Raw genomic sequence first — 23,542 nt, forward strand, 5'->3', positions numbered from 1 at the left:
ACAAAGAGGCAGCCAAAATGAAGAAGCAAAGAAATGCATCCCAAATGAAAGAACAGGAGAAAACTCCATAAAAATAACTAAACAAGATGAAGGCAAGCAACCTACCAGATACAGAGTTCAAAAACAATAGTTATAAGGAGTCTCAAGGAACTTAGTGAGAACTTCAGCAAAGAGATAGCAAGCATAAAAAAGGACATGGATGCCATAAAAAAGAACCAGTCAGAAGTGAAGAATACAACAACTGAAATGTAGAATGCACTAGAAGGTATCACCAGCAGACTAGATGAAGCAGGGGATCAAATCAGTGATTTGGAAGACAAAGTAGCATAAACCACCCATTCAGAACACAAAAAGAATAAAAGAATAATAAAAAAAATGAGGATAGTTTAAGAGACTTCTGGGACAACATCAAGTGTAACAACATTTGCACCATAGGGATACCCGAAGGAAAAGAGAAAAATCAAGGGATTGAGAACCTATTTGAAGAAATAATTACTGAAAACTTTTCTAATCTGGCAAAGGAAACAGACATACAAGTCCATGAAGCACAGAGCGTTTCAAACAGGATGAACCCAAGCAGGCCCACACCAAGACACATTATAATTAAAATGGCAAAGTTTCTTTTATTTTCTTTGTAATTTTTTATTTATTTTAAGAGTGTCTTTTCAGGACCCATCAACTCCAAGTCAAGTAATTGTTTCAATCTAGTTGTGGAAGGCACAGCTCACAATGGCCCATGTGGGGATCAAACCGGCAACCCTGTTGTTAAGAGCACAGCACTCTAACCAATTGAGCTAATCGGTTGCCCTAAAAGAGCAAAGTTTAAAGACAAAGAAGAAATCCTAAAAGCAGCAAGGGAAAGGCAACTTATAACTTATAAGGGAACTCTCCTAAGACTGTCAGCTGATTTCCCAACAGAAATTTTGTCGGTTAGAAGGGATTGGCACAAAATATTCTATGTGATGAGAAGCAAGGACCTACAACCAAGACTACTCTACCCAGCACAGCTATCGTTTAATATTGAAGGACAGATAACAAGATTCCCAGACAAGAAAAAGCTAAAGGAGTTCATCACCACCAACACAGAGTTACAAGGAATGTTAGAGGGACTTCTTTAAGATGGAAAGAAAAAATCAAAATTACAAATAATAAAATGACAATAGCCACATATCTATCAGCAATTACTTTCAATGTAAATGGGTTAAAGCCTCCATTCAAATGACATAGGAGGGCTGAATGGATAAGAAAACAAAACCCTTACATATGCTGCCTACAAGAGACTCACTTCAGATTGAAAGACACATAAAGACAGAAAGTAAAGGGATGGAAAAATATATTTCATAAAAATGGAAACAAAACAAAAAAACAACACTGGGGTAGCTTAATACTTACACCAGACAAAATAGACTTTAAAGTAAAGGCTATAAAGAGACAGTGAAGGACCCAGTAATCCTGCTTCAGAATATTTATCCAAAGAAACCCAAAATACTACTTCGAGGGGATGTGTGCATCCATATGTTCATTGCAGCATTGTTTATAATGGCCAAGATGTGGAGGCAGTCTAGGTATCTGTTGAAGGTATCTGTTGATGTTTGAATGGATAAAGAGGAAGGGAATGGGTTCTTGCCATCTGCAGTGGCATGGATGGATCTTGAGGGTATTGTGCGAAGTGTGAAGTGTCACACAGAGAAAGAAATATGCAATGTGATTTTGCTTATACATGGAGTATAAAGAACAAAATGAAAAAATAAACAAAACAGAAACAGACTCATAGATAGAAAACATTTTGATGGTTCCCAGATGGGAAGCGGGTTGGGGGTGTGAGTAAAAAAGGGGAATAGATTAAGAAGTACAAATTTGTTGTTACAAAGTAACTACATGTAGGGTATAGCATAAGGAATATAGTCAATAATACTGTAATAACTACGTACGGTGTCAGATGGGTACTAGATTTGTTGGGGTGATAGATGGGAGGGGGTTGGGCTGCAGGGTGAAAAAGGTGGAGAGATTAAGAAGTACAAATTGGTAGTTACAACATAGTCATGGGGATGTAAAGTACAGCATAGAGAATATAGTCAATAATATGATAGTAACTATATATAGTGCCAGGTGAGTACTAGACTGGTCAGGGGAAGCACTTCTTGAATTATATAAATGTCTAATCACTATGCTGTACACCTAAAATTAATATAAAATAATATTGAATGTCAACTGTAATTGAAAATTTTAAAAAGGGCGGAAAAGGTGAAAGGGAATAAGAGGTCCAAATTTTCAGGTATAAAACAAATAAGTCTTGGGGGTGTAATGTACAGCATGGGGAACATCATCAATAATATTGTGATACCACAGTACACAGTACAGTGTCAAATGGGTGCTGGACTTACCATGGTGATCACTTCTTTAGGTCTATAAATGTTGACTAACTATGGTGTACATCTGAAACCAATATAATATTGTAAAACTATTTTTAATAAAAATCTTTTAAAAATATATAGATCAGTTAAAAAACAAATCTTTGGGAATCTATCACTTCTACTAGAAAAGCAGCCGAAAAATTCCCACATTTTAAAGTAGCAAAGAATAATGAAATGCATATGTGAGATCTACACATGAGTTTGTTTGTTTGATTGTTTTGCATTACTTTGGGTAATGCATCTTAATCTTGACTACACATTCTATTCACCTGGGGAGTTGTGAGGGAAAAAATCCCAATTAAAGCAGAATCTCTGAGGTGGGGCTGAGCCTGGCTAGTTTTAAATGTATCTCTGATTGTAATAAGCAGACATTGTTGAGAACACTGACAGAGGGGCACTCCTTCCCAAATGTGTCTCATTATAAAATCACAGGATTGCTCAGTCCACAATCAGCCCTGAGTGGTACCAAGCGTTTTTAGTCTTTGCCAGTTTGGAAGACAAAAAGTGGTCTCTGGTGGGTTTTTTTTGTTTATTTGTTTGGCTTGGTTTGGTTTTTTATTTTATTTTTTTAACAGAGAAGCATTCATTTCTAATTCTTTAAAGCTGTCTGACACTAAATTTCACCTTCTACAGAGTTGCCATTGTTTCTAATTTAGTGTCAACCTAAGAGTAATTTATTGCAGGCTTATTTTCCAGACTATCCTGGGGCATTTCTTCTTGTCTTGAAATAATACTTCTACAACTTTCATTAGGACTATATCTTTATTACTGTAAGTCGATTCTCATCTATCTAAAGTGTGATTAAGTGTTAGGATGAGTTGTTTGAACACTGAGGGCTGTGGGAGTGCAGAGAAGGGAGAAATCTATGTGGATTTTAATGACACGTAAGGAGGACTTGGATTAGAACTTGATGGATGGTGGGAGAAAAGGGGAAATGTGTCTTGTGCAGACAGTATGGCAAGTCATGAGCAAAGGTTTTATTCTAGGGATATGAAACACCCATATCCTAAATCCACCAATGCGTATTCTTTGTCTGATGCTCCTGCCTGGGATGTATCTCTCCTTTGTAAACTCTCTCAGTCCAACTTCTATCAATATTACCAAACCCCATATGACCTGCTGAATCAGAATTGGATGTGGGGGCTAGAAATCTACATTTTTAACAGTTCTCCAAGTGATTTTTATAATGAGACATTAATTTAGGGGAATTAATCTATCTACATAATTCAAGAAGATAGATGGGACAGAATGTCTCCGAAAGAGATCCAAAAATGCAACGCACTAGCACTTCTGTCGACATAAATCAGATACACCATTTTTCATTTACCAAACTGGCAAAGATTAAAACACTTTGCACCACTCAGTGTTGATGATGGAATGGGCTTTTACACACTGGTGGTAAGAATGTGAATTGGCACATTACTAAAGAACAATTCGGCAATTCTTATCAAAAGCCTTAACATTTTTCATACGCTTTGACATAGTAATTACACTTTCAGAAATTTATCCTAAGGCTGTGGTCTCAACCTTGGCAATTTATTAGAATCATTTGCGATGCTTCTATGAACCACAGATTTTGAGGCCCTACTCCCTGGAGATTCTGATTCTGTAGATTTGGGGCAAGGTCTGGGAATCTCAGTTTTGAAAATAGTGATGTAATTTGGGCTTATTGTTTTAATCTCAAGTAATAGAAAAGTTAAAAATTGGTGAAATCCCATCCTCCACTTTCTCCTCTCACTCCCTGTGGGTAATCACACTGGACATGTTTTTTTTTTTTTGTATTTTTTCATTTAATAACATGTATTACAGTCATCCCTCATTTCAGTATATTCAGATCTAATATTTTAATGGTTATATAGCTTACATGGAAATAATTCAATTTACTTAAACACTGTGGACATTTAAAGATGGACGCTTAAGATCACGTTCACATTTTTATTATTATAAATAACAAAAAAATAAATACATATTCTTATATGGGTATCCTCTTTACCTGCACAAGAATTTCTGTAGGATAAATATCCAGATATGGAATTGCTGAGTCACATCAAACTTTGATATTGACAAATTGTTTTCCAAAATGGTTTTACCAAATGTAGCAGACATACCTAACTGTCCACCAAAATTTCAGCTTCCTGTCTGACAGGATGTCCTTGAAAGAGGGAACTGGCAGCCCATCCAGAGATTACATTTCCTAGCATTTCTTGCATGGTGTGAGAGGCATGTAACTAGGCAGATGCAGTGTGTCAATTTTAGGCCAGCAAATCTCAGAGGTGGCTCTAACTTCATACTCGTTCTCTTTCTCTATCTCCTGTCTGTGTCCAAAGACATCCAGGCCCCTTTGGAAAAGCTGAACCACATTATGGAAGGAACTTGGATCCCTGAATCATAATGAAAAGGAAAACCACCCACTTATCTACAGAATAACCAACATTAGATTTTTATGTGCATGATAAATAAAATCCTATTGTCGGATATTTTATTTAATACTGTAACCAGTATAATCTTCATTAATATACCAGTTTACACTTATATCACAGTAGATGTCTATATTAAAAACAATTCTACAAGAGATTTTGATGTATGAAGTTAAGACCCACTGTCCTAACAGAATAATCATAAATATGAATAAAGTTTTAACAATAGGTATGTGTTCTTCACTTGATTATATTGGTGAAAAGTTGGAAAAAGTTATAAATGTCCAATTAATAGGCAAATACAAATGACGCTAAAAAAGAATATTTAATGGCATGGAATGCCATCCCAATCAACTATGGTTGGTTGATTATTTAGTGAATGTATTAAGCTTAGGAAGGAGGTTATAAGACAATATCAAATTTTTAAATAAGTTAAAAATTTATATGAGTAGAAATATTGGCAGGAAATATACTATAATATTAACAATGGTTATCAATTAGAGATGAAATTACAGATCTTTTTCTCCTGTGTACTTACCTATGTTTTCTAAATTTTCTTTATTGGATATGCATCACCTCTGGAATAAGAAAGTTCTTTAAAAATTGGTAGGTATGACATTAAACTACATACCAAAAAGATACAACCTACAGGAACTCAGAGATAAACCACCTTCATGGCTCAGGATTTGTGTGGTTTGAGGCTTAATAATTTATGAAAGTTTGCTACCTCTGAGAGGAGACCTGAAACCAAAGTGGTTCACATGCTCATTAAAAGGCCTTATACAGAACAGTTTACCAACTAGTACACATTTACGAAGCGATTAGCAAGGTTGGAGATTAGGACCTATATATAGAGAGCTAAAAAGAGTTCTAGAAATGGGAAATTAATAGTCCCCAAAAAAACAGTTTCTGTCTTCTAATACATAGAGAACTATTTTTTTAAAAAAAAAATAAGAACCAGATGTTCTTCCATTCACTGATAAGTTTGTTTGTTCACTGACAAGTGAACGATGAGAAAATGGGATTAATTTATAGCAGAGTAACAAAAGAAGGCATTTCCTGATGACCATGTTTGTAAGATTTTGGAAAGGCTATGAAGTCTGTTCATGCAATAACCTTCCCTAGAGATTTTAAATAACAGGAAACAGATAGAGGTGGTTCAGTTGTGGTTTAGAAAAAAGGAACCCTCATACACTGTTGGTGGGAATGCAGACTGGTGCAGCCTCTATGGAAGGCAGTGTGGAGGTTCCTCAAATAATTAAAAGTAGAATTACCACATGACCCAGCAATCCCTCTCCTGGGTATCTACCCAAAAAATCTGAAAACATTTATCCATAAAGATATATATGCTCCAATGTTCACTGAAGCTTTATTTACGGTGGCGAAGACATAGAAACAACCAAAGTGTCCTTCAATAGGTGTTCAAATAAAGAAAGTGTGGTGTATATATACACAATGGAATACTATTCTGCCATAGGAAAGATGAAATAGTGCTATTTCTGACAACATGGATGGATCTTGAGATTATTATGTTAAGCGAAATAAATCAGACAGGAAAAGTCGAGCACCATATGATTTCACTGATATGTGTCATAAAACTGAAAACAACAAAGGAACAAGACAAAAAAATAAACAAAAACTCATAGACACAGACAATAGCTTAGTGGTTACCAGAGGGTAAGGAAGTGGGGGGTGGTAGATGAGGGTAAATGGGATCAAATATATGGTAATGGAAGGAGAACTGACTCTGGGTGGTAAACACACAATATGACGTATCGATAATGTATTACAGAATTGTACACCTGAAACCTATCTAACTGTATTAACAATTGTCAACAACAATTGTTAATTTAATTAAATAAACTTTAATTAAAACCAAAAAATGGATGAGACATCCTGGGGGGCCCTTCTCTGTTTTTTGCCTGCTTATAGATTAGAATGTAGGAGTGGAGAATAAATGGTATGAGATAGCAATTATAGCAGTTAAAAATGATAATTACAGCACTTACGAATGACAAAAGCTAGATGTGAGGTTTTAAATTTCATTTTGCTTATAAAGATGTAGTGGAGTAAAAATTGGGAACTAGGGCCAGGCCAGTGGTTCAGGCGGTTAGAGCTCCGTGCTCCTAATGCCAGAGGCTGCCGGTTCGATTCCCACATGGGCCAGTGGGCTCTCAACCACAAGGTTGCCAGTTCAACTCCTCGACTCTCGCAAGGGATGATGGGTTCTGCCCCCTGCAACTAAGGTTGAACATGGCACCTTGAGCTGAGCTGCCACTGAGCTCCCGGATGGCTCAGTTGGTTGGGGCACGGGCTCTCAACCACGAGGTTGTCACTTTGATTCCCGCAAGGGATGGTGGGCTTCTCCCCCTGCAACTAACAGCAGCAACTGGACCTGGAGCTGAGCTGCACCCTCCACAACTAAGATTGAAAGGACAACAACTTGACCTGGAGAAAGTGCTGGAAGTACACACTGTTCCCCAATAAAGTCCTGTTCCCCTTCCCCAATACAAAAATCTTAAAAAAAAAGAAAAATTGGGAACTAACAGCCCATTTCTAGAGGATTGGTTAAATTATGATATGTCCATAAGATGTGAAAGACTTATATAAAAACACTGTAAAACATTGCCAAGAGAAATTAAAGACCTAAATAAATGAATGTTTCCTGTGGTTACCAGAAGCTGAGAGGTGGGGGAAAGTGGGGAGATGTTGGCAAAGGGTATAAAGTTGCAGCTATGGATGATGAATAAGCCTAGAGATCTACTGTACAGCATGAATACTATAATTAATATTGTAGTGAATCCTGGAGATATGCTGAGAGTAGATTTCAGCTGCTATTATCACACATAAAAAACGGCAACTATATGAGGAGATGATGTGTTAATGAGCTTGACTGTAGTAATCATTTCATTATGTACATGTACATCAAATCATTTTCTACACCTTAAATATATACAATTTTTAAAATATATATTAAATATATAAAAGAAAAAAACTAGGTTGTGTTTTAGTATCTTATTTGGTCAGCTCTACTTTAGAAAATAAAAGAGATAACATTTCCAAATTATTTTATAATGTGAGTATAATATTGATATTAAAACCAGACAAGGACTGTAAACGAAAAGAATATATTTGCCAATAGATGCAAAACACTATATAAAATAGCAAATCATTAGGCAGTATGTAAAAATCAAAGTTTATCTAAGGAACATAACAATGGTTCACTATAAGAAATCTATGTCATATTCCTTAAGTATGGATTAAAAGAGTTAAGTATATAATTACCTTAATACTCATACATGCAGAAAAATTATTTGATAAAATGTAATATTCAAGATTATAAGGGAATTTCCTTATCACCATAAAACTACGGCAAGCATTACCTTACTAAAATATTTTACCAGCTATGACTGCTTTACTTCAATAATATAATAAAATTCCTAGCTGATAAGAGAAGAAAAAGAAATAAGAAGCACAAACCTTGGAAAACAACAATGAAACTTTCCTTATTTGCAGATGATATAATTGCATGGAGAAAACAAAAGAGAGTTTGCACAAAGTTAGAATTAATAAGAGAATTCCGGAAGCTTTGTTTTCAAACATCAGTAGTATTCTATGGACTAACAAAAACATATAGATAATGTAATAGAAAAAAGATACCATTCAAAATATCAATAAAATGTGAAAAATTATCTAGGGATAAATCTAAAGAAAGATGTGCTATATGTTTATGGAGAAAGGCTTAAAAATAGCACTGAAGGACATAGAAGACCTAAGTAAATGTCGTGACGTACCATGTCTATTGATGGAAAGATTAAACATCAAGTCTTCTTAAACTAACATAAATTTAATTCTAATAAAAATCCCAACAGAAATATTCATAAACATAAAACACCGATCCTAAAATTTACATGAAAAAAAAGGATGAAAATAACCCAGAAAATTTTGAAAAACTAAGTGGGTTGTTTGGCCCTATCAAATATCATGAATTATCATATAGTTTAGCAATTTGACAGTATGATATTGATGCAAATGAGTAGACAAGTAGATCAAGGAAATAAGATAGCAAGACTTAAAACTAGATCTATGCATACAGGAAAATTGACATATGATGAATATAAGAAAAATGGACACATTACAAATTAGTGGGGAATATGCTGGCTTATTCAATAAGTGGTGCTGGAATAATTGGCTATTTATATAGAAAATAAAACAAAATTATATCCCTAATCTCCACAAAAGTACCTTATATTAAGCCATAAACATGAGGAATTGCTCCATTTGAAGAATAATCAGAGAAATCCACTAATAATAATATATCTATTTCACAACTATAAGATGGTAAAAATTAAGTCTGAAAACAGCAAGTATCAATAAGGAGGCACTAAAACCAGAACACTTATACACTGCTGGCTAAAATATAAATTTATTAAACTGCTTTGGAGAGCCATGTGGTAGTATATGTTATACAAATGTAGACAATGTTCATATGCCAGCAATTCCCCTCCTAGGCATAACCGAGAACAGTGTTTTAAAAACTACAGGTTATGACCCATTAACAGATAATAAAATCAATTTAGTGGGCAATGAACAGAATGAAAGGGGGAAGGGAGGGGGAGGAAAAAGAAGGGGGGAAAATAGCAGAATGTATCACAGGATGGAAAGTATAGTCAAAGCTGTCCTTTGGAAAAAAAAATGGATGTTTCATGTTCATGGATTGGAAGACCCAATATTATTAGGATGTCATATTTTTCCAAAATGATCTATAGATTCAATACAATTCCAATGAAAATCCCAGAAGTTTTATGTGTAGAAATCCATAATTCTGAAGAAGAGCAAAGTTTGTGGACTATTACTACAATACATCAGGGCCGAATTGCAAATGCATTATAATTAGCTGAAATGTGGTCTTGATTTAAGAGAGATAAATAGACTAACGTACCAGAGACCCACATAAAAACAAGTCACTTGATTTATGACAAAAATGTCACTGCATTACAATGAAAAAGGGATGCTCATTTAAATCAATGATCCTGGGTCAACTGGATATTTATATGGAAAAAGTCTACCTTGACCCCTACACATCACACCAGACACAAAAATCAATTCCATGTGGATCATAGTCCTAAATGTGAAAGGTTAAAAGAATAAAAGTCTCAGAGGAAATCTAGAAGAACGTTTTTATGATCCAGGGCAAGCAAAGATTTCTTAAACAGAACACAAAGAGCAGTAACAATAAAAATAAGATTGAAAAATTGGTCCTCATTAAAATTAAGAACTTTTGTTTATCAAAAAAAGACACCATTTAGAGGAGACTGAAAAGGCAAGCTGTAGTGTGGAAGAAGATATTTGTAATATAGATATCTGACAAACGACTTATTCAGAATATATAAAGCATGACATATCAATAAAACAAAGGCAGACAAAACATTTAAAATGTGCAAAATAATAGTCGCTTTTAAAAGAGGATATCAAAATGGCCACCAATCATAAGATTCTCAGTATTATTAATCACTAGAAGAACTCAATTAAAATTACAATAAGATACCACTATAGGCACACTAAAATGGCTAAAATGGAAAGACTGACAATAGCATGTTTGCTGAGGACATGAACAGCTTCACTCTCATACACTTCTGTGGCAGTGAATGTTGGTACAACCACTATGGAAAGTTGCGTGGCAGCATATCCTAAGTCCAAACGTCTATTACTGAATTCTACCTCAGAAAATATACTCAAAATAAATGAGTACATATATCTACTAAAAGATACAAACAAGAATGTTCGTTCGTAACAGCTATATTCATAATGTGCAAAAACTGGAAATTGTTTCCATCCACAGGAGAATGAACAAATAAATCGTGGTATATTCATACAGTGGAATACTAAGCTGTAATTAAAAAAGAAATCAAAACTATAGCAACAAACAACAAAATGGATAAATCTTATAATGTAGAGTGAAAAAAGTTTAAAAACTAATTATGTAGGGGTTTGTTCATATGAAGTTTAAAACAGCCAAAACAAATCTATAAAGATTTGTGAGTGGTGTTGACTGGGAGAAGCAAGGGAGAGTTTTTTGGGTGCAAAAAAACATTCTACATCTTGATCTGGTGGTAGTTATACAGATTACATAAAATAATAATAACAATCCATTGAGCTGTACAACTAAGATTTGTGTACTATATGTATATTAGGTACCAACAAAAAGGTTTTTTAAAAAGTGATGCACTTTCCTCTAAGTGCGTTGTAGTAAAGTATCTACTAGACCCCAATCTACATCTTTCAGTTTGTATATGAAAAGGGACAGCAGATGCCGCCCTCCTATGGAATTTCTAAGTGAATCTCTAACAATTACTTTGTGTTGTATAGTGTGAGGAAGTTTGAAACCTTTTGTACTCCTAGAGCTCAAAGAGTCAGCGCACTTAGCTCCTGAGGAGTTGGTATTGGTTCAGAAAGACCACCTTCCCCTTTCCAGGTGAAGGTAGTTCCAGGACATTTGTCTTTGCTTCCTTTCACTTCAGTCCTTACTCCTCTCCCAAGTTAGCACATTTTCTCCAGAAGGTTAGTGTCTCCTTTTTTCCTCTGAATAGTTTTCTCAGTTCTTCCTGTTTCCTTCTTTCATCAAGCCTGACCTTCTCTTATGTATGCCATAGTTCTAACAACACTTCTTCCCAAAGTCAATTCCCTTTATCCTTAGGAATTGCTGATTCTCGCAAGAAAATTTTATAATCTAAATTGTGCTATATGCATTCTAAACTGCATTTGCAATAATGACAAGACATTTGCTCAATTTAGTTGGGGATACTTAATTACAATAAGGCAGTATCCACATTTCAATGTCAACTCAACTCATTTTATTAAACAAGACACTGAGCCCCTCCTACATGCTGGGCTCTGTGTTAAGCACTAAGGATGCAAAGATGCATGTTTCCAAAGAATTCACAGTCTTGCGGAGGAGACAAGCAAATACATAGACATATTTGTTCCAGTAACTTCCCATTAACTTACTACTGACTCCACTCAAAATTCATCAAACTCATCTTTTTATTCCACTTCCCTCTCCAAATCTAATCTTCATTATGCATTAATATACATGTAATAATCCAAACTAAAACCATTTCTTATTTCTCACTCTCGCCCACAGTTCATATCTATTTACTCATTTACATGTCAATTCTTTTAACCAAATTATCTCACAACTCCAACACATTTATTTCATCCCTATTGTCATTGCCTAGCTCAGCATCCTATTTCCTTTCCCTTGAACTATAGCAATGATATTCAAACAGGTCTTCACACCTCCATTTTCACCTCTGCCACGCTATCCTCCACATTATTGCCATGAAGTCTCTGTCTCTGTCTCTATCTACCTCTGTCTCTGGGGAGACTTTTTATTGTTCAGGGAAAGAAACACAAGAATCTAAAGGAGGCAATATGGTGAGCTGATGGTGTGTTGAACTAGAGGGAACCAATGAGATATTAATTTCTTTTCTAAAATAAATCCTGACAGAGATAAGTTATGAAAACCTGGTACGTATAAAAGGCAGTTAGCTGTTTTTTAAATGTTTGATATAGCAATGCTTATTTTCTTATTCCCATGTCTTTCTACTGAGGTGGAGATCACAGACTAAATGATTGAAAATAGGCAAGTTCTTGACTCCATAGAGACACAGAAGGTCTTCTCGTTTTTTAGTCACCAATATTGTTCTTGGTTACCTGTACCACTCTAGCACCGTATGCGTACTCAGGAGCCCACTCAGCAGCTGGGAGTGAGATCCCTCCATTCTTGACCAAAGTAGCCAATCAGAGGATTGTGGTAATAGAGTGCTGAAGATCAGTCAGACTAGAATCCACTTCAAGGAGAATCAGAATTCAGAGAAAGGACAAATCATTATAGACTTAAATAAACTGTTAGAGAAGACTTAATAAAGAGGGAGAGCAAACCCGGTAGGCAAGATACAATAAAGCTTGGAGGAATATGCACAAAATTATTCCTGAAAAAAATTTCAGGTGGGTGAGATCTTGAGATGATCATACTGGACTTCCAGTTTCATGTCACGTGCGCTGGACAAGGACCTGCACTGCATACCACCCGCCTCCGGCAGGCTGTCCCAAATTGTGTAGCAAACAACATCTTGACAACTAATTCACATTTCATCTTAAATGGGACCACATGCAGGTCTCTGAGCCTGGAAAATATGAGCGCTGTGATATTGGCATCAGGTAATTATCTCAGAGGAAAACAGATTTTGGAGGTGTAACTTGGGGACTTGAGGAAATAACTGTGGAGTGAATGACAAACTGGCTGCGGCCCACCTGCAGCAAAATGACCAGACAGATTGAACCTTCCATTCAACTCTTTCAGAGTTAACACAAAGTAGCTACAGCAAGCCGTAGGTTGAGGTCACCTCTTCGCTTCCCTTTGTGTGTGGTGTTCAGAAGGGAAGAAGAGGAGTGAACTGAGAAAGTAGCATGAGTTCGAGGATAAGACCTAGTAGATCAGAGTGGCTCATTAGTTCAAGTAACTATTTTTCTTCCCTGGTATTGCAAAAATGTGTTTCGCACCCTCCACCTTGTCATGTTTAAAAAATCTTACTTCACCTGATACTCAGAACCAACAACAGGATTTTTACAGACAAGGCAAGAAGGAACCCACCACTTGCCCAAATTTTAGGAGCTTTCAGCTCCAACATGTATTTTTGTTCAGGCAAACCCAAATGACATCTGAGAGAGCCCAAAGTGCAGAGGATAGAACACATGAAGGTGGGTTACCCTTGCATGCGCCTCCTCATCCATCAAGTTTAAAACGCTAAAAGAGTCATTATCCTGGTCAGTGAGAAATGTTCTGTAGGTGTGGGATTACTAACCACAGAGTCACACCAAAACCCTGAATACAGCCTTCTATTAAGTTGGTGCAAAAGTAACTGCGGTTTAAAAGGTTAAAAAAAAAAATAAAAATTGCAAAAACCGCAATTACTTTTGCACCACCCTTATAATTAGTGCAGATTTTTTTTTTCTATTATCAGACAAGTTTGGTGATGCCTGTTTCTCCTTACTTCCCCAAAACTCATTTTTGAGGAACAGATATAGAAGTTCCTACAAATTAAAATAAAAACATAGAAGGTGTGAACTTTTTAGACTGTAAGCTTCATGATTTCTCCAATTGCATTCCTAGTGCTTAAAATGAGATTGATAACATAGTAAGGACTCATTAAATATTTGTCCACTAAATAATATTTGCTATATGATATTTATAAAAGACTTAGTACAAAAGGACACAGAAAGTATGAAAATGAAGAGATGGATTCATTTGCCAGTTAGTAAATAATAACACAAAGAAAGCCTCACAATGAAATTTCAAGATGAAAAAATAGAAAGTGGATCAAAGAAGGATGTTTTATATTGATTTTTTTTATAAAAACCTAAGTCATCAGTATTATTTTGTACCTATGCTCCTCACAAAATAGGAACAAATATATAGAGCAAAAACTTCTAGAAGTTTAGGAGAGTTGATAAATCCACAGTAATAGAAAAAGACTTCGATATGTTGCTCTCAAAAATGGAATTTTCTAACAGGTCTCTCTGATTCCTTCTTGACTAACAAAAGTTATATCAGCCAGAGTGAGCTGTTGAAAACAAATCAGTTCATGTCACACCCCTGCTCACATTTCTCAATGGCTTCCCATCACACTCAGCATTAGACACAGATTGCTTACCAAGGCCCTCAAGCTTCTTTAAAAGACAGCCCCTGCTCACCTCTTTGATCTCATCACCTTTTCATTATTTCATGTTTTAGATGCATCCTTGTAAAAACCACAATTTGTCTTATGACTGCTGATATTTGTCCATTTAATATATATCATTCGGATTTTTTTATCTATCTTATTTTGTGCTTTCAATTTTTTATGCACTCTATATTCACTTGTAGTGGTACTTCTGAAATTTTACTGTGTATGCTTAAACATGTGTTTAATTTCCTTTAGTACTTCCCTCCATGAGGGAATCGTTGTGGTGAACCTTCAAATTTATATAATAATTAACTGTGTATAGAATTTTAAGTTGATGGATATTATATTCCAGCTCTATGAAGAAATTATTCTACTCTTTTGTTGCTTGTTAGTTGTTTCAAATTTGGTTTTCAGTTTATCTCTCATTTCTGTGTAGGTAATATATTTGTTCTCTCTTATTACTTGTAGGATCTTTTCTTTCTCTGTGCAGTTTCTTTTTATTTATCATGCTTGGGACCTGTATTTCTAGAATGTAAAAAATGTAGGACAGCCACCATGTCAGCTCCTACTTACAATTCTATTTTATAGTGAAAAAAAATTTTTGACTGTAACAAAATTCCCTTTAATTTGTCATAAGTTTCTCTGTGCATTTAAAAGTATATTATATTTTATCTAGCATTTCTATGTATTTTCAGTGGGACAATTTTTACATTTATCTACCTAGAAATAGAAGTCAAAATTTGAACTATAGACTATGTAGATATGAACAAGGAGAGCACTACATATTAAATATATAAAAATTATCTCTAAAAAATGTATAGAGTTAAATTCATTTGTAAGAAAAAAAAGAAAAATAAATGAAGTAAGCACTTGAATAAAGAAGTTAGAAAAAGAACAATTAAACGGAAGAAATAAGATGGATACACCACCAGATTGGTGCACGACATATGTCCATAACACATGTGGGGCAAGGATATGGATGGAGCCAGAACTCTTATGCTACTGGGGAACGGTAAACTGGTATAAACATTGAGGAAACACAATTTTGGCATTATCCAGTACAATTAAAGATGTATACCTCATCCATGATTGAGCAATTCCACTCCAGGTGTGTATCCTAGAGAATTTCATGCTATTTACACCAAGGAACACACACAAGACTTTTCAGACCAACCTTGTTTGAAACAGCAAAGAAATACTGGCAATAATCCAAGTGCCCATCAACAGTAAAATGGATAAACTGTGATATAGTCACACAATGAAATGTTATGTAGCAATGAAACTGAATAAACTGCTACATGCATCAACATGGATGAATCTCAGGGACTATGTTGAATGAAGACAGCAAGCTGCAAAGAATAAATATAGTATGATCCCATTTATGCGAGGTTCCATAACTTGCAAACCTATATACTATATTGTCTAGGGATATCAGTATATGTGGTAAAACTGTAACAAAAAAGGGAGAGACTAATAAAAGCAAAATTTAGATTAGTGGTTTCTCTGGGTGGGGACAGAACAGAGTGGAGTTAGAAAAGGGACAAAGGAGACTTCAAAAATACTGGTAGCTACTGGGTATAAAATATCAGTGGCAGCCTGCGTTCCAGCCTTCTATCTGCATATATATGTATAGATTATGGAATAACACTCATCAAATATTAATATAATTATAACTAGGCAGATTTTGGATTACTTCATATTTTCTTTGCATGTTTCTGTATTGCTACAATTTTTATTATGAATGTTCACGTATGTATTGTTTTTTTAAAATAGTCATTTTATCTGAGGGAGAAAGACAGAAAGGTTGTTATAGACCAAATATTTGTGTCTCCTCAAATTCATATGTTGAAATCCTAACCATTAATGTGATGGTATTAGGAGGTAGAGTTTCTGGGAGGTAATTGGGTCATGAGGCTCATGAGGGCAGAGCTCTCATGAATGAGAGTAGTGTCCTTATAAGAGAGACCCCAGAGAGTTCCCCTCCCCCTTCTGCCACGTGAGATCATAGTGAAAAGGCAGTCATTTATGAACCAGGAAGCTGAATCAGACACCAAATCTGCCAGTGCTTTGATCTTGGACTTCCCAGCCTCCAGAACTGTGAGAAATAAATGTCTGTCTTTAAAATCCACCTAATCAGTTTTATCTTTGTTATAGCAGCCCAAACAGACTGAGACATAGAGAGGAAGGCGAACAAGGAAAAGAAGTTTGCAATAGGTAGTCCAAGAACAAAGATCCAGCAATCAAGGTCTTAGGTATTTACTTACCCCAATGGGTTGAAAACTCATGCCCACACAAAAATCTTCACATACATGTTAACATCAGCTTTATTCCTTATAGCCAAAAATGCATAAACAAATTATAGTACAGTATTCTCCCCTTATCCTCAAGGGATATGTTCCAAGACCCCTGGTGGATGCCTGAAACAGTAGGTAGTACTGAACCCTACATATACAGATGCTCCTTGACTTGCGATGCAGTTATGTTCCAATAAACCAATTGTAAGTTGAAAATAATCATAAGTCAGAAAAGCATTTAAAACTCCTAACCTACCAAGTATCATAGCTTAGTCTAGCCTAACTTAAACATGCCCAGAACACTTACTTTGGCCTACAGTTAGGCAAATTCATCCAACACAATGAATACACTGTAGAGAATTGGTTGTTTACACTTGATCACCTGGCTAACTGCCACTGCCCAGCATCACAAGGGAGTATTATACCGCATATTGCTTTCCTGGAAAAAGATCAAAATTCAAAGTACAGTTTCTATTGAATGCATTGCACTATGCACTCAAAAAATCCTAAATCGGGGATGTCTCTACTGTGTTTTTTCCTTTACATACATATCTATGATAAAGTTTAACTTATAAATTAGGTACAGTAAGAGATTAACAACTAATAATAAAATAGAACAATGATAATATACTATAATGAAAGTTATGTGAAGGTGGTTTCTATTACACAAATTATCTTATAGTGCTGTTCTCACCTTTTCACTTAAAGGAAGCACATTGTGGTTTCTCTTTGGCACACCCAAATTGCCTGTATGACTGCTCTTGTACTTTGTCCATTATTAAGTAAAATAAGCATCACTTGAACACAGCACTGCAACACAGTGACAGTGGATCTGATAACCAAGATTGCTACTAAGTGACTAACGGATGGGCAGCGTACTCAGCGAGGAGACACTGGACAAAGGGAAGATTCATATCAGGGGCAGGATGGAGCAACACAGCGTGAGATTTCGTTATGCTACTCAGAATGGTGGGCACACAATTTAAGAGTTATGAATTGTTTTTTTCTGGAATTTTCTACGTAATATTTTTGGGCTGCGGTTGACAGCAAGTAACTGAAACCACATAAAGTGAAACTTTGGATAAAGGAGTACCACTGTAATGTATCTGAACAGGTTCAGCAATTGTCACAAATGTACTAAACCAATGCAACGTGTGAATAATAGGGGAAAGGGAGGGGGGGGTTGGAGAGGGAGTGTATGGGAACTTTTTGTACTTTCTGCTCAATTGTTCTGTAAACTTAAAACGGCTCTAAAAAACATAAAATCGTGTGTGTGTGTGTGTGTGTGTGTGTGTGTGTGTGTGTGTGTAAAGTCTAAGAACAAGGGGAAGCATTCTTGAAATACCTGGGGTAGATATTTATTTTTTAGCAAAATCTAACATAGCCCTTACCACATGCTTTTGGCCACAGAGTGTAAATGTCTTGCTCTGGGACACACAGAAAGTAAGTCCCAAAGCCAGGATTCAGCCCGATACAGTCCTTGCTCCTGGTCTTGACTGGAGACTGCCTCCCCTTAAAGGGGCTAAGGCTAGCTGGATATCCGTATTCACTACTTCCCATCTTGGAGCTTGCCTTTACTCTTGGTTCAGTGGTTTTGTTTAATTTGTCTTTTATAACAAGCCATTCTAAATTCTTATCAGAAGTAGATGTAATATAAAATAGTAAATTTAAATATTGAAACTGCTCTATAAACAACTAAAATAAATCTGCCCTATACCTGGCTTAGTTCCCCGGTACCATATTATTTGCTCTTTTTCTTATAATAGTTAAAATAGATTGTATTCAAAATTCCAGAGGATGAAAATGCTTAAACCAGATAAGCACCATATCAACAATCTTTTGATAGGTTTTTTTCCTCCTTTTGGGGCTGTGGGGGAATCATGTTTTATCCAAAAGACTTGTCTTATAAACAAAACTTAATGGGAACATGATAGACTAAAAAGAAATATGAAATACAGGGTTGTTTAGGTGTAAAACCAGAGTTGACATGTTCTTTATCACTATTTTCTACTATGTTCTGAATTAATATATAAATACCCAGTAAGCATAGTTTATAAAACAAAATATGCAGAAGCACAAGAAAGAAACAGCAAGTACGGGGCCGGCCCGGTGGCTCAGGTGGTTGAATCGCCGTGGTCCTAACGCAGAGGTTGCTGGTTCAATTCCCACATGGACCAGAGAGCTGCGTCCTCTACAGCTAAGATTGTGAACAACGGATTGTAAACAACGGCTGGGAGCTGGGCTGGGAGCTGGGCTGCCGTGAGCAGCGGGAAGTCGGCGCAGGCTACCTGTGCTGCCAGGAGCGACCTGGGTGTGTATGGGGGGGGGGGGGGAGGGTGCGCAAAGCTCATAATACCAGCATGAGCTTACACAACTAGACTGAGAAGCAATGGCTTGAACCGGAGTGGAAGTGGGGGAGGCGGAAGAAGGGGAAAAAAAAACCAGCAAGTGCTTTTGTCAATTCAAAATATCTCAACTAACCAAACTGTTTTTTGAGCTCCCAGTTTGTAGTAGAACCACACTAGGTAGTAGAAGGAAGAGGGAGGTCACAAAAGGAGGTCAGGCTTTTACCCTGAAGGAGCTTGTGACCTGCTTAGACATATCCAGCACTGATGAGATGCTGGTTTTCTTGCAACCAGTGCTCTGTGAAGGATCAGAAAAAGGGCTAACATGCAGGTGAGGGTTTCCCGTGCAGCCCCAGGACCTCCACAGTTCCTCCAGGAGTGAATGGGAAGTGGATTGGAGGAAGAGGGATGGCAGAGCATTCCTGGCTATGGGACAGTCATGAATTAGGCTCAGAGTCAAACAGTGATCTTGGTGTGTTTGGAAATAAGGAGTATGTTTATTTGTCTGGGACAGGGGTGTTGAGCAGCTCAGGGCAGTTTGTTGGTAAAAGCCTACAGAGGCCAGATGCTGAAGGGCCAGTGACATAAGCACAAGAGTTCGTGCTTGAGCAGAAATGTGACTGGGAGTTATTGAGGGTTCTTGAGCTCCCTTGCAATCTGATATCCACACAGAAAAAAAAAAAAAGATGGCCTGTACACTTACTCTTGATTTATATTAGGCAGGTCCTGCTATTTTCCCTATCAACAAGAACCATTTCCTGAACGACTTTTTTTTTTTTTTTTTTTTTTTTTTGCCTTATAAGAGCACCAATCTTCCTTACAATTTCAAAAGGCAAATAACAATCATTCTCATTTACACTAAAAGATATGGGAATTCAGAAAGATTAAGTGATTTTCCCAAGGCCACATTTTGAGAGTCAGAATTTTCAAAGACTACGCCTCATCCATTTTTACCCATCTATGCCCCTCTAGCAAAATACAGAACTTTGTTTCTAGGCCAGAGGTCAGCAAACATTCCTGTAAAGGGCAAGATAAATATGCCTGATACACACACACACATACACACACAATCACATAAACATATTTTTATTTTAGGCTTTGGGGGCCATACAGTCTCTGGTACAACTACTCAACTCTGTGGTTGTAGGTCAAAAGCAGCCAAAGTCAGTGTGCTATGAGAATGGCCATGTTCCACTAAAATACAGAAATTTGAATTTCATATAATTTTCATGTCACAGGTGTATTTATGTTTTTTATTTTTTCAACCACTTAAAAATGTAAAAGCCATTTTTGGTCATGGGCCATACAAAAACTGGCAATGACCACATTTGACTTGCAGGAAGCAGTATGCCAACCCTTGTGTTAGGTTTCTTTTTTTTTTTTATTAAATTTATTGGGGTGACAATTGTTAGTAAAATTACATAGATTTCAGGTGTACAAGTGTTAGGTTTCTTGAGTAGAGCATTAAGCTAATGAAGCCAAGGTTAAATGTCTTATCGCCATCAGAGGTAGTTTGCTTTATGCTGTGAAAGATCCTGTTTTGTTGGCAACAAGCTATTTTTTTACCCCCAGCCAAGTATCTTGCAAATTTGTACGGGATGACAAGGGCAAAGATGGCTCAGGTCAACCCAAACAGTAAGAAAAAAGACAATATATTTGTCCCTCTCAAAACTGTTAGTAACTTCAAGCACATTTGTTTTATAGTCTTGGTAAAATTTTCTAAAAATATATTCATTGTAAGTTTGGGATTCTGAGAATAGCTCACTGAGAAACGGTACTTGTACTTTTCATGTTATTTAATATGTTGTATAGGCACGCAGTAAACATTACAGCAGTCCATGTTCAGAGTTTGCTACATCAACACTTCTAGGTTTAGCTCAGTAGTAGCCTGCCCTTAATAATTTAGATCCCTGATTCACTCACTTTATTCATTCATTGCTTTAATCAATGAATATTACATATCTACCCTATATCCAGCCTCCTGGTGGGTGCTGGGAATTCAAAGCTGAATGTTAAAATCCTTGTCTAAAGGAACTCACAGTTTGGCGGAGAATTACAAATACACAGAAATAACACTGATGTAGAATATATTAAATGCTATGGTACAGATGTGTTTCCAGGTGCTGTGGAAAAGCAAAGATGGGCTTTGCCTGTGTAAACCTTTGGAATAAGGCTCTAGAGTACACCAAAGAATGTTTCTGAAGGAGGTGAGATAGCCAAATCTGGAAGGTACATACAACCATGATGCTTCCAACTATGAATGAGAATAATACTAATTCTAAATTGTTACATCAGAGACAAAGGCAAGGGAGGACTGGGGAATAGCCACAAAACTATTATCTTTTAAATCCCGGCATTGTCAAATTCTATCGTAACTCAAATAGTCACATGTAAATCACACATACCCTCCCACCTACAGCACACTTAGATTCAAAAGATCATGAAAAACAAACATTGGGTAATAAAATAAAATTGGGCACAAAATTTTAAATTGTAAGGGAATTCAGACTTTACACTCTTAGATCTCATTTGAAAATAATATAAGGGTACATATTTGATTTTTTTTTTTTTTTTTTACTGAATTTAAGACTCATAAATTCAAACATTTTGAAAAAGTAGAATGCATTCTCACCTGAAGGACTTTCCTAATTCTTTTCAGATTGTGTATCAAGAGCAGGTTTTTCTCTTTGGAAACACGACCTAACTGGTCATCCAGTTGTATTAACAAGTTTTGAAGAAGAATTGTTGCCATGGTTTCATTGTTAGAAGCCGCCTCCCTAAAAAATAAAAGTGTTATTACACAGCAGGAAACAACTTAGTAAAATGTCTATTTTTTTACCACACTAATTTTAAAGTGATAAATCTATTCCACAGTAATAAACATTTAATGGTTTTTAAAAAATTGTACTTCTCGCTGGAAAAAAAATTGTATACATGAAAATATACTCAATAGCATTAATCACTAGGGAAATTCAAATCAAAACACAAGAAGATACTACTTACATCTATTAGGATACAATTATGTAAAACACAAAATGAGTTAAGTATTAACATTTGGAGAAACTGGGTCTCTTGCATGTTGCTGATAGGAATGAAAAATGATGCAGCCACTGTGGAAAACGGGATGGAGATTTCTCAAACTATAAACACAGAATTACATACAGCAATTCCACTCCTGGGTAGATACCCAAAAGAATTGAAAGCAGGGACCTGAACAGACATTTGTACACCAATGTTCATAGCAGCTTTATTTACAATAGCTAAAAGGTAGAAACAACTCAAATGTTTATTGATGGAAAAATGGATAAACAAAATGTTACATATAAATAACATGTTACACACACACACACACACACACATACAGATTATACAATAGAATTATTATTCAGCCTTAAAAAGGAAGGACTTCTGATACATGCATGCTACATGATGAGTCTTAGAAATATATATATGCTAAGGGAAATAAGTCAGTCACTAAAGGACAAATATTTTGTGCTTACACTTATATGAAGTACCTAGAGTAGTTAAATTCATATAGACAGAAATTAGAATGGTGGCTGCCAGGGGCTGGGATGGGGAGAATGGAGAGTTATTGTTTAATGAGTATAAAGTGTCAGTTTGGGAAGATGAAAAAGTTCTGCAGATGGATGATGGTGATGGTAGCACAATGTGAATGTACTTAATGGCACTAAACTGTATGCTTACAAGTGGTTAAAATGGTAAAGGTTATATTAGTATACTTTACCACAGTAAAAAAGTTAGATGACTTGTTTAAAGCAAAAAAAAAAAAAAATTGTTTCTAGTTGTACAAGCTGAACAGAGTTAAAAAGAATGTTTGTAAAACATACTAATAAAAATGTTTATTTACACTGAGTCTGTGATGGAGAATTAATATAAACAGTAGACTTACCTCTTGAATTTTTAATATTTAAAAATTGCTGGGGTTTTGACTTACAGAAAAACAAAGCTCTAGTATTATTAAGTTTTAATCTTAAAACTTAGATTTCTGGATGAAACCAGAAAGGACAATGATTCTCCTCCTTTGAAAAACCTTTCCAGAATTTTGAAAAAGTATTTTTATCTTAAAAGAATGTACCTATTGAGTCAAAAGTGGGCCATAGAATAAATCCATAGGGATAGAGTATAAAGCATTTTTGCATCAACCTCTAGGAGAAACAAAGTAATATTTGATCTTACCAGTCCTGATTTTCAATCCATTGGGCCAGCAGATGTCGAATTTCCATAGGAAGATTGTCATCATAGAACTGATCTACTTGTTCCAAAAATTTAATTTCTAACTGTTGGACTTGATTCCACTGAGACATGCTGTAAAACAAGGGGTAA

At 35.8% G+C, this 23,542-nt stretch overlaps 1 protein-coding gene across 4 annotated transcripts in view; it reads right to left on the reverse strand.

Moving 5' to 3' along the window:
- Positions 1-23,542, reverse strand: part of STAT4 (signal transducer and activator of transcription 4) — a 91,190-nt gene that overhangs the window by 65,066 nt on the left and 2,582 nt on the right. For all 4 annotated transcript variants that reach the window (XM_019740778.3, XM_019740781.3, XM_019740777.3 and 1 more), the window contains 2 exons: positions 23,396-23,524; positions 21,831-21,975 (listed from right to left, as the gene is read on the reverse strand). In XM_019740778.3, coding sequence (XP_019596337.1) covers positions 21,831-21,975; positions 23,396-23,523 — 273 coding nt within the window. In that variant the 5' untranslated portion in view covers position 23,524. The remainder of the gene's footprint in view (positions 1-21,830; positions 21,976-23,395; positions 23,525-23,542) is intronic.

This window comes from Rhinolophus sinicus, chromosome 17 (genome assembly GCF_057876585.1).
Source record: "Rhinolophus sinicus isolate RSI-liver-muscle chromosome 17, RSI-T2T, whole genome shotgun sequence".
Lineage (NCBI taxonomy): Eukaryota > Metazoa > Chordata > Mammalia > Chiroptera > Rhinolophidae > Rhinolophus > Rhinolophus sinicus.